At 42.2% G+C, this 14867-nt stretch overlaps 1 protein-coding gene across 3 annotated transcripts in view; it reads right to left on the bottom strand.

The window, feature by feature from the left end:
- Nucleotides 1-14774, bottom strand: part of ssp3 (SCAPER domain-containing protein short spindle 3) — a 116713-nt gene extending 101939 nt beyond the window's left edge. The window contains exons 1-8 of one of the 3 annotated variants that reach the window (XM_084593705.1): nt 14529-14774; nt 11827-11908; nt 11372-11605; nt 10105-10205; nt 9042-9316; nt 7700-7987; nt 3401-3796; nt 115-686 (exon numbers count right to left, since the gene is read on the bottom strand). In XM_084593705.1, coding sequence (XP_084449831.1) covers nt 115-686; nt 3401-3796; nt 7700-7987; nt 9042-9316; nt 10105-10205; nt 11372-11599 — 1860 coding nt within the window. In that variant the 5' untranslated portion in view covers nt 11600-11605; nt 11827-11908; nt 14529-14774. The remainder of the gene's footprint in view (nt 1-114; nt 687-3400; nt 3797-7699; nt 7988-9041; nt 9317-10104; nt 10206-11371; nt 11606-11826; nt 11909-14528) is intronic. The other 2 variants (XM_084593707.1, XM_084593706.1) reach the window with 2 other exon arrangements.
- Nucleotides 14775-14867: the final 93 nt, after the last annotated feature.

Here is a 14867-nt window from a genome sequence, read left to right as displayed (position 1 = left end):
AGAATTGTTGGCATTTGAGTACTCAATAAATTAAGTGCACCCAGAATTAGGTTAAGAGATAACTACCCCAATCCTCTTCAGCAAAGTTACCCAGAGCCAATTTTGCTTCCTCACCTGTGACACGTCTTCTTGGGACTGATCACATCCCTGCAGGGGTCCCGTATCTTCTTCAGTATTTTCTATTACCTCTGTTGTCGCACCAGTAGACTCCTTAGCATGAAAAGTTTCTGGGACAGGACTGTCTTCTGCAGTTTCTCTTGCAGCAATGGGAGCAGCCTTCTCAACCCGCCTGGAAGGATGAGTCTGGCACAGGGAGCTCTTTGACCTAGAACCAATGCCTGGTCCCGTCGTGCTTCCCCGAGCAGCAGCACCATCTTTCTCGTTATTCGGCGCCACCAAGGAAGGCATGGATGTAGCACTCTTTGGGCCTTGTTGGACTGTGCTACTTTTGCCTGAACCCTTTACTGGTCTAGATGGTGGTGGTGGTGCTGAGGAAAGGGGCGCAGACGAACGCCGTGGCGTTTTGACACGACAAGGGGCTGGAACTGAGATGGCTGGGGCCGACGGGGACCGCTTCACTCCCGTGGCTTGACCAGGCAGTGTTTGCTGTGACTGCATTTTCTTAGGTGGAGAGTTGCGCGAACGTGGTTTGTTGCGGCGAACTGTTTCCCAGCCTTCAGAATCATCTGCATGAGATAGGCCAAGGAACATGGCTGGTTTGCAAGCTAGAAGTTATTTTAACACATACTCACAGCATTACCATTATTAAAGCTGCATAATATGTAGCCAAGCATAAAACAAATATGCCATACAGAAACCTTATATGCAGCAGTAAATTTAGGGAGCACCTTTGGCATTTCTTCTAAGCAAATTTTCCAAGTTTCCTTAGTTCTTAGCACTATGTAAATGCATAAAACGTTATTTAATAAAGCTTATAAGACAGATAAGAATGCACTGATATGATGTGAAGTGTAAAATGCAGCAATGAGATCTCTAATTAGAAATACTGGTGTTCCTAACAAGTTTTAGAAGCCTCAATGAGGTAACATTCACCATGGTATCACAGGTAGATGAGGCATGCCTGAAAGCTTAGTTTTTACAATACATCCACTACCCGAAGCGCCTCTGTGCATGACTGTACTATAAAAAATGCAACTGCTAGCACCGGATTTACTTCGACTTCAACCAGCAAAATCATTACTAGTGAACATACAATATTTTGGGGCGAACAATTTTTTACACACTGATCAAGACCAAGAGGTAAGGGATAGTAGTCCATACAGCATACTAGTATGTGAGTACTAAGCCAGCACTTCTCTCTAAATAGTTTCAGATGTTCTGTTTCCACATAAATAGTTGTAAATAGTTTCCACAAAATATCTGGGTTCTTTTAAATTATTTCTGGTTTGCCCAAGCCCTAAATCCATGCATGCCTCAACTATAACCTTTCCTTCCCCAGCTCTATTTTGGGCAACGTAGGACTCCTACACCTCCTATATAAATACATCCATTAACCCCTGATGAGAAGTGGATGATTATGCACAGCAGGCTTTCATTAATTCAAACTTCAAGAAGCCATGAAGTTTTGTCTGTATAATCAGAAGAGCACCTTAATATGATCCAAGATTAACTGTAAATTGTATCGTGAATACATTAAATATTATTTTGAGGCTATTGCTCTTGCAAACACAGCTGAAAGTATTAGCACAACATAAAACATGACTTAAAGGCACTGATATCTTTACACAATCAGCAGTCTCCAACTAAATATGTAGATAAAAAAAGTTGTCAGTAATTAACTGATTTCCAAATAGAGTGAAATCACAACAATGAATGCTTCAAGAAACTAAGAAAAATGTGTGAATTATCTGAAGGCTGAATCATCGAATGGCTACAAAAAAACTTTCAGGAAACAGTTTTGAAATCCAACAAGCTGAATTGATGACAAAAAAAAAAAAAATAGATATGACAATGACCATCTACTTTCCAATTGGAAACTATTCAACAAAAAAACATTTTCCACAATTCTGTTTTGTTGTATAGTGCGCCTTTTGTCGGCAATATCAATGCAGAACCTCTTGTGGTGATGTCTACATAAGGAGGCTTCACCACCTCAGCACCAGCAGTGGGTGATAAGAGCATTATTTCAGCACGCGCACATTTATGCCAACCCAACAAGACGACTTCTAGAGATGTCACATGAGAGTTACTGTCTAATGAGAATGTCTGGCCGTTAGCTGCAGTGTGAAAGCAAATCATTTTTCAGAAACGTGCTGTGCCGCTACTGGCCCTGGTACGTGTTTGCTGCTAAATTAGCTGAGCAAGACTTCGCAACTTGCATACTGCAAAGGTCAAACAAAGTAGGAGATGGTCTACGCTGGTCTTTGGAAGGTACCAAAAGCTAAGAAACGAACTAAGGAGCTAATTAATGGTCTTAAAAAAGAAAAACACCGACCCACTAAACAGCCTCCGAGATGATGTGCAACAGGGCTTGGCTTGCTGATGCATGGCCGATAGCCGCGACCGCTGCGAGCTGGTGGCGAAGCTAAGCAATAAAAACTATGCTGCGACAGAGTGCCTCTGTTCACTTCAAGGCTCTTTGGGCCTTGAAAGGGCCCCACTCTGGACCGCATCCAAATCAATCTGTCGCAGGGGCCGAATTTTCAGCTCATGCGGCACCATAAACCTGACTTCTCTGACTTCGGCTGCTGCTACTGGAAGCGTTGGAGTGAGACAAAAACTTTGAATTAAATAATACAATGATACAAATTGAGTGGCTTTAAAATCCGTCAAAAATATATCCAGGCACTAAAATTTTTCGATTAGTTAGAATTATCTAAGAATTATGAGAGCGTAAAACATTGCGATTCTACTGCAATTCATATTAACAAAAGAACAGCACAAAAAAGAAAAAAGAGAAAAAGTAAAGAAGGCAATATCAGTGCACGTTCATCGGCTTCTTTGATCTGCCTCTCATTTCATGAGACATTACTGTATTAATAACTTTAATGCAGGACTAAGCTTACTTTACTGCTCGTAGAAGAATGTTTCCCTATAAAGCTAGCCATTATTAGCTTAATTTGGGCATTTTTTTTGGGGCCTCTACACCTTCATTCCCTTTTTTTTGTATCCACATTAAGCAGAAATTGGAGGGTATGAGAACACACAGATTTCCTCTGCACCTTTTGAAGTCCTCTGCAGTTTCCTATCAGAACCCCTGTACTAAAAGATGTTCAACTATTCCAGAAAGCAAAGCATTACAGAACTGACGAAACATAAGAGGCTCACATACATACTGATGCCATCGCAGTATAATGTACAACGCTGTACAGACAGTTTTCACAAAAATAAAAAATTTCAAAGCAAACGAAAAGAATCAGACAATGGCTGCAACACTAACCGAGATCCACAGCCATGGGATCAAGAGAGGCACTTTTGGTCATACCGAGGTCCCCGGAGGCACTCTGTCCTTTAACCTTGTCAGCCCAGCTGCGCCCACTAGAGCTGCTACTCAGTGACAGGGTAGATCCGCTCTTTCCATCTTCTCTCGACTTTGCCAATCCTGTTGCAGCACTGCTTGAGGTGGGCTTCTGAGAGGCTGGAGACGAAACATGTGTGACCGGCAGGGTCGATGGACTGCTACGAGGCAGTGCTGACGCCTTTTGCAGATGGCCGCTCCCACTGCCAGACCTGGTGACTGACGTGGCGGCCTCTGTCATTCGAGACCTCGCCGCCGGTGTGTGGGAGAGCGGTGGTCCACTCTTCAGTGAGGAGCTGTACGAAAGTGGCTTGTGCTCTGCAATGTGAAATCGAAGACAATTAACTGCATGAGTCCAAAACAAGATGCAGGCTACTGGATACAGAGTAGCAGAGAAAGCTGACTAGAGACTGTGGCCTCAGTAGCTAGTCACAGGGAATGTCAGGACCACATGAATAATGTGGTGTCACTGACATCATTGCTAGGGGATTGCAGATATTCGAAAACTTTGAATAGCGAATCAAATATCCACGTATTATATTTTCCAAATGAATCAAATAGTTAGCGTCAGTGCAAAATTATTCAAATAAATCGAATAAGTTTTTTGTTTTCAAATAACTGACACAGCGTTTGAATAAGGCCTGCCATATTTTCTTTCCATGCCAATTCCAAGAACAAGGACCAGATATGCCACATACCATGTTGTCCCGATCGGCACGCATACGATGGAAGGTTCAACACTACGATGCATTCTATTCACATGCCAACGCTGATAAAGCTTATAGTAGAGGCCCTAAAACTGCACAATGTGGCAGACATCCGCAGGTTCAACGAAGCCAGCCTTGATGGCCGATCTTGAAGGCCGCAGCTCATACATATAGCTCTCGTCTGTCGAATATACTCAGCAGTGGCACTGGTTTATTCTCTTGCATCATCAAAAGGCATCTTTCTCATGTGTATAAACTGTTTTGCGTCCTTTGACAACTATAGCATGTCTAATAGCAACATACCGCAGCACTGCCCCTAGCACTCTACTGTTTTGCACGATTTCTCACTGAATAATTACATAAATATTATTCAACTCATATTCAATTTGGCTGTCCTGCTATTCTATTCTCATTTAGTTCAGCTTTTAGCCAAACTACTCATATTCAATTCAGCAGCAAAGCTACACTATTTGTACTCACTTTTGTCCGGAAAAGCGCTATTGAATACACCTAATTATTACTGATTTGGCTCTCTTACTAGTATTTAATTCACATTCAATTAACATTTTAGCCAAACTATCTGTATTGAATTTAGTAGCAAAGCTACATTATTTGTATTAAATCACTTATGTAAGGAAAGGCACTATTCAAATAGTACACCTAGTTATTTCTACATTGAAAAATGGTATTTTTGTTTCCTCACAGGCACTAATATATATACCTGCCAGTAAAAAACACTCAATTCCTAACCCAACCTCCTCTGTCCTGTTTCATCCTTCCAGGACACACCTAATCAAGCCCTGCCTATTACATTGTGACTTGTGAAACTGGGAAGAAAAATGTACATTCCATTATGACATCTCTCATAGCCAATATGCAGTTTCGAGACACCTCAGAATCCCTTACCCTGTCCTGTACTACTCATTATACCTTTTATTGTTTAAAAAACTACAAAATTCTCCAAACTTTACTTCATGTGGTCAAATGAGATTAATCCATTTTATCTCAAATTTGGCCACTAACAAAGTACGATTAGCAATGCAATATAAAACGTTCTACTAAAATTAAGACAGTTGTGCCTCGAACAACTAAAATTATGGACAATTTTTCCGGTAACCAATCTTTTTCAATGTGTTTATGCCTCACGAATAAGAAAACTTACCGTCCAGACCAACGACAAGGAGTAAATGCACAGAGCCCAATGAGGCCCACATACTTTTGTCGCATTAACACAGACAAGGAAAAGATTGGTTGGTTTCTTGGGCTTAACGTCCCAAAGCGACTCAGGCTATGAGAGATGCCATAGTGAAGGACTTAGGAAATTTTGACCACCCGGGGTTCTTTAACGTGAACTGACATAGTACAGTACACGGACGCCACTTTTGCTTCTATCGAAACAAAGCTGTCGGCAGTCGGAATTGAACCCGGCAACTCTGGCACAGTAGTCGGGCATTTTAACATCTTTACCACCCATGGCAGGGCACACAAAGAAAAAAAAAAAAATCTTGCAGCCAAGACTAGATGTTTAATATTCTGCATTTTGAGTGAAGACACTAGAGGAAAGCAATTAAAGAGTGCAAGTGATAAGTGATGGCCCTTTTCTTTTGCAGTTTAATACTTCACAGCAAAAAGTTGCATAATCAATGTATATTACCATCTTCTGTAGTGCATGAATGACTGCAAAAAAAAGCTCTCTCAGCAGCTTATGCCTTATAAAAAGCTGCAGCATTCATCCACCTGAGTAGTGATGCATATGATATGGTATGTATATGATATGCCATAAAGCATATATATATAGTAGACCACTAGACATTCCAACTTGCACTTGAGGATTCATAGGTGTCTCTAGGAGGGGTAAGCCCTATTTGAACAACACATCTTTAGGCTTCACAGCACCAAAAAAAGGGAGGTTCGCGTGGTTTTCCCTGCAGAAAATTTTGTGCTTGTGAGAAAAGATCCCTATTATCCCAGCCATCGTTCTACTCAAATTAGCGAGGTGCAAATGAGTGGCAGATTTGGGAAGAAGGGAGGTGGGGAGGGGGGGGGGGGGAATTTAGGACTCACTAGCAACGCTTGAATTCAAGCATAATGGTGAGTGGTGGTCCAGATAATAGATGCAGCTTCGAAAATTGTCGAATTTCAACTTTACTGCACATCACTATGCATAAAAGCAGACCTCATGTTATCATGTTTCCTGCCTTTTTCTGAATAGTTTTCTCCGTATTTCGTTATTATGGATGACTCGCTAACTATATACAGACCGACGTCAAAATTGTTACTTGGCAACTTCTATTATCCGCGCTGATCGCTGGGTATATCATTTCATAGTGCGAGTTGACTGAAACTGCCCTCTGTTCTTATATAGCGTTTTCCATTAAAGCACTGGCAGTACCTTTCCTCACTTATGAGAAAGAGTACTATGCATAAGTTTGGCAGAATAAAAAGTGATAACCTGCGAAAAGATGTCGCATATATTTCAATGCACCTTAGTTGTTTCCTCCAAAATCCTGCCATTGTCTTAGAATTAAGGGGTCATGCTTTTCACAATAATTTGTTTTATTAATAATAAAGCTAGACAAATAAAACATGTTGCAGTACTTACACAATTTGGATCTCTTATTTCCAAATCTGTTTTTAATTTTAATAGCTCGATGCTTTCCTGCTCTAAATTCCATAAATAAGTGACACTCTATAATAATAAATGGCACTCTAACATACCATAGGGCACAGCTATGCAAAATTAATGTTATTCCCTTAAAATGCACTATTTTGAAACATTCTTTTATACTTGATGCAGTTTTGTCAGTGGCTGGTGCCAAAACATTTTACAGTGAAGTCTCAAAGAACAGTAGTGATTGCATCAAAACCTACATGGTTGCATTCTAGCAACTTTCAAGATTATGCATGCCAAATTTGATCCAGATGTGAATAAAATAAGTAAATAAAATATTGTGCCCAAATGTCATGCTTGGCCCAAAACAAAAAGCTAAAAAAAAAAAAAACAAGATAGAAAATAATAAAAATGTAATAAAGAGCTCGGTCTAGGCAAAAAATTTTCATTGTTATTTCGCAGCAGTATGAAGCGGCAAAGCTGGCCTTTGAGAAAGAAAAGGCATAGGCCTACTGGCTTGCACAAGCCCGATTGTAGACGATGGCTGCATTACAAGCGCTTGAAAATGGGACAGATGTGCGCCTCTCGTAGCCACTGTGAGTGCTTCACCGAGTTTTACCCGATCGTTTCTCGCTCTTATTTTTTTCATATGTTAAAGAGGAACGATCAAGGTTGCTGAAACATGCAAAATAACAAAACAATTTTTTTAGCAGAAAATTTCTACTTTTCAACATGCCTGTCTCTGTTCTGCGCCAGCTATGATCACCATACCTAAATGGGATATGCCATATAGGGACAGATTCCATATATCCCATACTGGGCTATATGAGGTAGCCCAATATGACACTAAAGGAATGTACCGAACAGGAGAGAGCAAATTATGAACTAAAATAAAAACCAAACCTGTATTCAGCTTTGGTTTTGCTTCTGTAGCAGCCGGACGGGTCGACTTGGCTACTCTAGCAGTAGTCAGCCTAGCACCTGGAGGCATGTGTGATGTGGGCGTCATTGCTGGTGAACCTCTTGTGAGCTTGGTTACTTCAGTGTTGGCAGCTACACTAGAGGACGGGGACTTTGAAGGTTCTTTCATGGAGCTTTTAGTATCTTCAGGCTGTGCAGTCACCTTGAACTGTGACTGGCAACTTTGGTCATCAGAGGCACTTTTTTCAGACCCTGTGCTCTCCACAGTTTCTGCACAAGCAAGCAAAAGATGGATAAAAAAAATCAGAGAAAAAACAGCCACATAGTAGACAGGGCCGATAATTAGCTTACCTAATGTATAACAAGGTCACGGCAAACAAACATAAGAGTGACCTTTTGCCAACTGTAGCACCCAAGGTTCACCAGTACTCGAGACATAGTATTAGAAGAGCTCACTTTGTTTATAATAATAGTGGCTTGCACAAGGATAAAAGTACAATAGAAAACCTCTAGTTGCTCGGACCAGTAAAAATCTTATATCAGCTGCTGGTAATGGCATGGCTCCAAGGATGCTGTCGGATAATTTGACTTCTAAGTACATTAACACTGATTTAGAAAAGGCGCTTAAAGATGCCTATGTGCAAATGATTTATTTTTTGTTTGGTGATCTCATTTTATGTCATGTTTTCCGTCTTGTCTAAGTCTTATGAAGAAGCATATTTGGACAAATATAACATGACGTCATAAATATATAATGCATGGGTAAGGTGAGGGGAGTCTGATTCCATATGAAAAGCAAAGCTAGGCATGATTGCAGAGTCATTTTCTGTGTGTTCCCTGTCATTTAATAGGCAATGATTAAGAAATGCAAACGACACAATCAGATGCAGCCAAACATCCCACACAATGCTGTCACATTCCTGCTTCTTGCCATTACTGCTCTGTGCCACGAGCTACCCAGTGCTATGAACATATGCACCTACTTCAATGCAATAATAGCAATAAAAGTTCCATCAGAGGAAAAACAAATGTGGCGTGCAGTACCTAGTGGCACCCTGTGTAATAAAATTTACCGACTAGTCAATGAAAATAAAAAAAAAAATCATGCCAGCGAAAGGAAAGGGATTAAACCCACAGTGGTGCAAACAGATCATTTTCGCTGACCCCTACTTTCAACCACAATAGCAGTGCTGCAGCTCGGAATTTCGCATGTTAAACTCATCCACACACCCTAGTACTCATGCCTTCTGTTTGTTCTTCTTACACTACGCTAAATTTTGGCCCAAGCCAAGCACAAAATGCTACAAGAAAAAAGTAAGTCTACCAAGTACAACGTCGCATGATGGCACTGCAGCAGTTCGGGGTGCCGGTATGCAAGCAATGCTGCCGATGTCTCTCTGAGCTGGTATCTCAGCATTCGGCACTGGATGCTTCTCCACCAAATCTGGACATGCTTGGCTGGGATCAGTGCAGCCACACTGAACGGCCACAGAAACCAGACACGGAGAACGGCGCCCTGAACGAGCTCCCAGGAAACTCCTCGGAGTCACTCCTCTTCCCAGCGATGACTTCCGCACTTCCCAGGCCAAGCAGGTCGGTCTGAAAGTTGCAGCTAGTCAGCGAATGTTACTGTACAAAAATGCAATGAACAAAAGTGTAGGTAAGGATGTTAGAGAAGTGATTATACAAACAGCAACAGCCTGCGCTTCCACTGCATCCTATGAAACAGGTAAAATTACTGCACATGACGATGCAAGCTCAAGTAATTTAACTAAAATAAAAAGAGGGTGCTTAAAATTAAAGCCTGCTGATACCGAGTACTTCCACCTTTTACATACGGCTGAAGTAATCACATGAAAGGAGAGTGGTGTTCACAATCAAGCAGCACATAAATTCAGTTTATTATAGTGGTTCATTTCATGTGCAAAGCAAAGTAAATCTGAGCTAGCTCAGGGGGCTCATCTGCTGCCTGATATTGACCTACAAAAGCAAAACCATGCAAATCATCATTGACACAGAATAGTGTGAACAGTCACTATAAGTATCCACGATGCTTTGGTGATACCACAGAAGCTTACAGTCATCCCACATATTTTGGTGCATATGACCTGTACTATATAAACTGCTAAGAAAAACCATCAATGCAAAATTATTTCAATCAATCAGCTACTCTGCTCCTCAAAAACATAAAAACATTTATCAAACGCTATCTTTAAAGGTGAATAGCGATTATGATTGGAAATTTCACAATAACAAAAAAAAGTGATTGCTCAACACAAAAAGAATAACCATTTGCACGTACTGCAACAATGGTTACATCCCAAGTAATATTCAAGGTACCTATGAAAATAAACTGAAAAGTAGCAATGAAAAGACAAAAATGTCACCTGTCTGGGGGTGGTGTATTTTCAAGCTGTTTACTGAGCTGGATCCAATTAATCAGTGCTGTGAACTCCTTTCGGTAGTTCTCCAGGATTAAAATGGCCTCCTGAAATAGATATGGATATAACTGAAGATTATAGTCCAGTGAAAAACATAAAAGCATCACATCAGTGAAATATACCACACAAGGTGAAATGTGCGAAAACATTTAGCATGAAAAAGAAAAAGGGGCTTTCACTAAAACGTGGGTGAGCCCTAAGAAAGGGAATTAGCTGTATAGAAAAATGTAAACCTACAGCAAAACTAAAAACGCAACTATAATTATGCATAAGAAAATGCTGGAGATATGGCACAAAGTGCTCATCAGGATTACACTGCTAACTTCAAGTAGCTTAACATGGACAAGGCAATTGACAAGTTAGGTCAGGTGCCGAAAGGTAAATTAAAGGGGTGCCTTCCCAACTTCTCCCAGACTACTTCCTTGTTGACTACTTTTTGACTGTGGCCTGCATTTTAGCCTAAAAGTGATAGCAGTATAAATGATACCACAAGAAAAAGACAGTTTGTTCTTGCTGTATTCTATGTCCTCGGCATTCTCGTTGTAAGATGAAAAGCAGCCCACTCCTGTTTTGTTTCAATGGCTGCAGCTGGGTAAGCATGCTGATGGGTCAAAAGCTGAGTTGGTGATGTCTTGATAATGAGGAAACAGATCCAATAACCAAACCCAGCAGCCACATTTTATAAGAGGCAGCACCAAGAAACACCACAGTAACAATGCATAAAGGAATGTCAAGGACCACTCTATCTAATTTTCACTGTAAGTAAACAAATAGATCGCATGGCACAAAGACTCACAGACTCATTACACTGGTGCTTGTTCAGCAAAAATAAGAAAGAAAACCACTATTGCCTAAAAATTGAATTTAAAGCTTTAATATTTCTTCCTTGCCATATGGTTCAAACTTGTGCAGTCAAAGACTGTAGAGGACTCCGTGATCACTATTTCGAAGTGAACAGCAGTGTAGCCCAGACTCAGAGATGCGCATAAAAGCGCTAATGCGATGCTGCCACACTGGTTTGTGAAAACAGCTACAGCAACAGTAGCTGTAAATCATTTTCTCACCTTTTTCCAGCTTATAAACGCTCTGTTTTAACTTATCAGTTAAAGTAGCTTTATACAAGCCAACTTAAAACTCTCTTCAGCCTTTCTTTAATTACAGCCTCAAAACAGCACTAAGCTATTAATTTGATTTCTCTATTGATGCTCCTTGCCTTGCATTCTAAGGTGCTTTCATCCGTCTCGCATGTGTTGTAGATCTCATCCACAGCCCTCTGGAGGTTCTCGAAAAGGTACGCCCAGTAGCGGGCACGCAGGCCTTTGTCAGGACCCCTTCCAGCTGACGAAGACCGAGCACGCAGCTTTGAACTCCCTCGCACCGAATTTGGTGAAGCCCCCATTGCCAGTGGAATCGGAGGCTTCAGTACTGATGGAGAGGTCATAGGTCACTGAAAAATTTTAATAAGTCCACATGGTTTCCAGCACTTATTTCCCACCAAGTGAGGCAGAGAGAGAAGGAAGGGAAGGTGCGAAGGTTACCCCGGACATGGGGAAAGGGATGAAGGAAACGAGGGAGAAGAGATGGAAAGTCTTCACTGAATAAACAGTGTGTGCCCATGATCGTGAGTCCTTTCCGGTTAACAAAAAAATAAATCATCAGTGTACTTACATACACCTCCTAAATGATGATTGAGACCTCACTACTACAATCTTGACCTGAATTTCGGGACCTAAGTCCAAACAGTGTAGTTCTGCAAAGCGGAGGGCAGGCGGAAACATCAATGAGGCAGTACATAAAATTTCAGAGGTACAGCTTTTTGCAAACACTAAAATCAAATCACACGAAAGGAAGCCAGAATCAGAAAGCAACTCTTGTGCCTGTTCAGCAGTTTAGTCATGCCACGAAAGAGGGTGGCAAGCCATGAGCCACCAGAGAGTCACAAGACAAAATTTCTTAGAAGAAGAAAGAAGAGCCACGAGCTTTCTCTTCTTCTGAGAAATTCTCTTTGGCTAGTGAGTAAAAAGAATAATGTTTTGCAACTGCCCATATACAGTGTTCTGCAACTTTACTGGAACCTTTGCGAAAAATTATCTGGCCTCAACCAGAGGCATGTTCGCGGTGCAACTGTGCAGAAAGCTTGTACGTTGTTGACCCATTTGTTGTGTTGTAAGTCTTACAATGGTGCTTACCTGGTTTGGCCCCGCATGACGAGAAACCAGATCAATCTGTGACAGCACTGAAGGAGGAAAGAACACCAATGCCAATTTTTCGGCAAAAGGCAGCGGTGTCGCCATCCTAGCATCATTATGAAAACGTGCAGAGCTTGCTTGAGTGCTTTAGAACCCTGGCACTTTCCTCAAAGGGCTTCATAAGGGTTTTTTGCCGGAAATTCGGCATTGGTGTTTTTCGCTCCTCAATCTCATTGCAGACTGTTCTGGTTTTGTAGTGAGAGCTACACTGGCCACACTTTTGCCGTTTGGCATACCTCCAACAGGTACAGTTATATACACGCACGAGGAGCCGAGTGACGTCAGAGCTGCGCAGCTGGTGCGCTGCACCGACCGTGAAGCAGACGCCATTCTGGAGACACCAGAGTCTCCAAGATGCAGAGCAGCAGAGACGCCCGAACAAAGAGAACGCCTTGCCAAGAGGAGACACCAACATGCAGAGCGTAATAAAATAATAATAATAATAATAAATTGGTTCACAGGAAAGGAAAAGTGCAGTATCTGTCACATTTGCTCTGTGGACACCTGACCCACACTGTAAGGGAGGGGAGGAAGGTGAGAGAGAACCTGGAAAGAGAGAAAAAGCAGCCGTAGTGGAGGGCTACGAAGTAATTTCGACCACTTGGGAATATTTAATGCGCACTGACATCACATAGCCCAAGACGCCTCTCCGTTTCGCCTCCATCAAAATGCATCCGCCAGCAGAGCGTAAAAAGCCGCGCACAGCAGCAGCAAAGAATGAGTGTAAGAAGGCTAAGAGAGCAGCCAAGAAGTCCGAACAGAGAGAGGAACAACTTGACAAGCGATGATGCCAGACTGCCAAGCATAACAGACGGCGCATAGCCATCGAGATGGGGTCTATGGAAGAGTTCAGTCAACGGGAACCAACAGAAGACGATGTGAAGGCATGTCTTCATGTCGTGTGACTGATCACTCCTTTCGAGTTTCCGAAAGTACATATGCTATCCAGGCAGTTGAAGCAGACATTGTAATCAATCCGTTTGGACACATGTGTAGTGCGTGCGGGAGTCTGTGGCACCAAATGGACTTGACACCGGTGAGTAATCCAATGTATGAGACTTTGCATCTGGAGATTCTACCAAATCGAAATACTGTATAGACGAAATTGACACTGCTGCAAGCTACTTCACAGATCATGGAGCAGTCTTCGTCTCTGTCAAGTAAAATGAACAAAAGATGTGTATACCCAATGCCTCTCATTGTTAAATATAAATGGCCACAACAAGCTCAGTCAGGGAAGCGTACCAGTCGCTACGTATATCATGGCATAGCTCAGCTAAGCCACTGCCGTTTTTTCATCTTGCGCGGCCAAACCAGGTACACCTCATGGTCAAACTTACTACGTAATAAAAGGTCCAACAACGCGCCGGCTTTGTGCGCGGTTTCGGCGTAAATGAGGCACCGGTTAAGGCAAGGCAATTTTTCAAAACTGTTCTGATAAAGTTGCAGAACACTGTACACACATACTAGCATTTCTCAAATTCTTTGTTAAGCTTTGTGATTATCAGGAAACTCGCGATCCTCATTTTACTAACAAGTGGCACCAAAATTACGGCGCTTCAAGTAACAACGGCCGACACAGATGAATTCAGTACCATTTACCAGCAGTTCTACATTTACTCCTAACGCAACTGCAGAGTTCTTCAAAAGCAAGAAGAGTTCCCAGCTTCCCGTCCTCGCTTTACTTAGGAGAAGCTAATGATGGTTCATGCTCTAAAAAAAAATGTTTTCAAGTTTGTAGCGCTCCGGTATTTCGGCGCGGTATTTCACTTTATCACCATTGCTTTTATTATTTTTTTTTGTTTGTTTGTTTGCGCCCATTAGGAGCCAGGCGCCATTTTATTTATGCCACAGAAAGTGGAAGCGCGCTCTAACGTTACGTTCTATGGAACACAGTGATCGCTCTAAAAGGAACTTGCGAGTTCAATGTCAATGAATTTGGGGGACAGCGCGCGTGCGCGTGCAGCCTTTTAAGGTCGCCAGTGCCCACGCGTTATGCGTAGCCAATAGAAAGCACAAACCCTCTTCATGTTATATTGTGGGAAACAACACCGAGCTCTCAGCATTATTTTCACGCACTGCATTCTCAAAGAAGTGGCGTTGCTAAAGCAGAATACTCGCATCGAACGCAGCCTTCAGGCTCGGCGCTCCCTTGCACCTGTGGCTTTCCAAGATGAAAAGTGATGTGGCTGCCGGTTCCTGTAGTTTGACAGTCAGGAGACAGATTCGACAGAGTCCTACTAACGAATAGGGAGTATAATAAGCTCCTCCATCGATGACAACTAACTTTGTAGCGCGCACGCAAACAAGCCGTCAACGAATCGTCTTTTCAGCTGTGCGCGATGCTGGATGTGGATGTGGATGCGGCTTTGCACGTCCCAAACGGGTTTCAGCCATTGTTGCCAAGGTGCCAAAGCCCGGATACCTGTAGTAGTTCACTATAACCTGTAGCCTGCCTGT

The sequence above is a fragment of the Amblyomma maculatum genome, chromosome 2, assembly GCF_055883805.1.
Source record: "Amblyomma maculatum isolate TAMU_Amacu chromosome 2, ASM5588380v1, whole genome shotgun sequence".
Taxonomy (NCBI): domain Eukaryota; kingdom Metazoa; phylum Arthropoda; class Arachnida; order Ixodida; family Ixodidae; genus Amblyomma; species Amblyomma maculatum.
The sequence above is the reverse complement of the archived record's forward strand: the minus strand, read 5'-3'. Positions and strand labels throughout refer to the sequence as shown.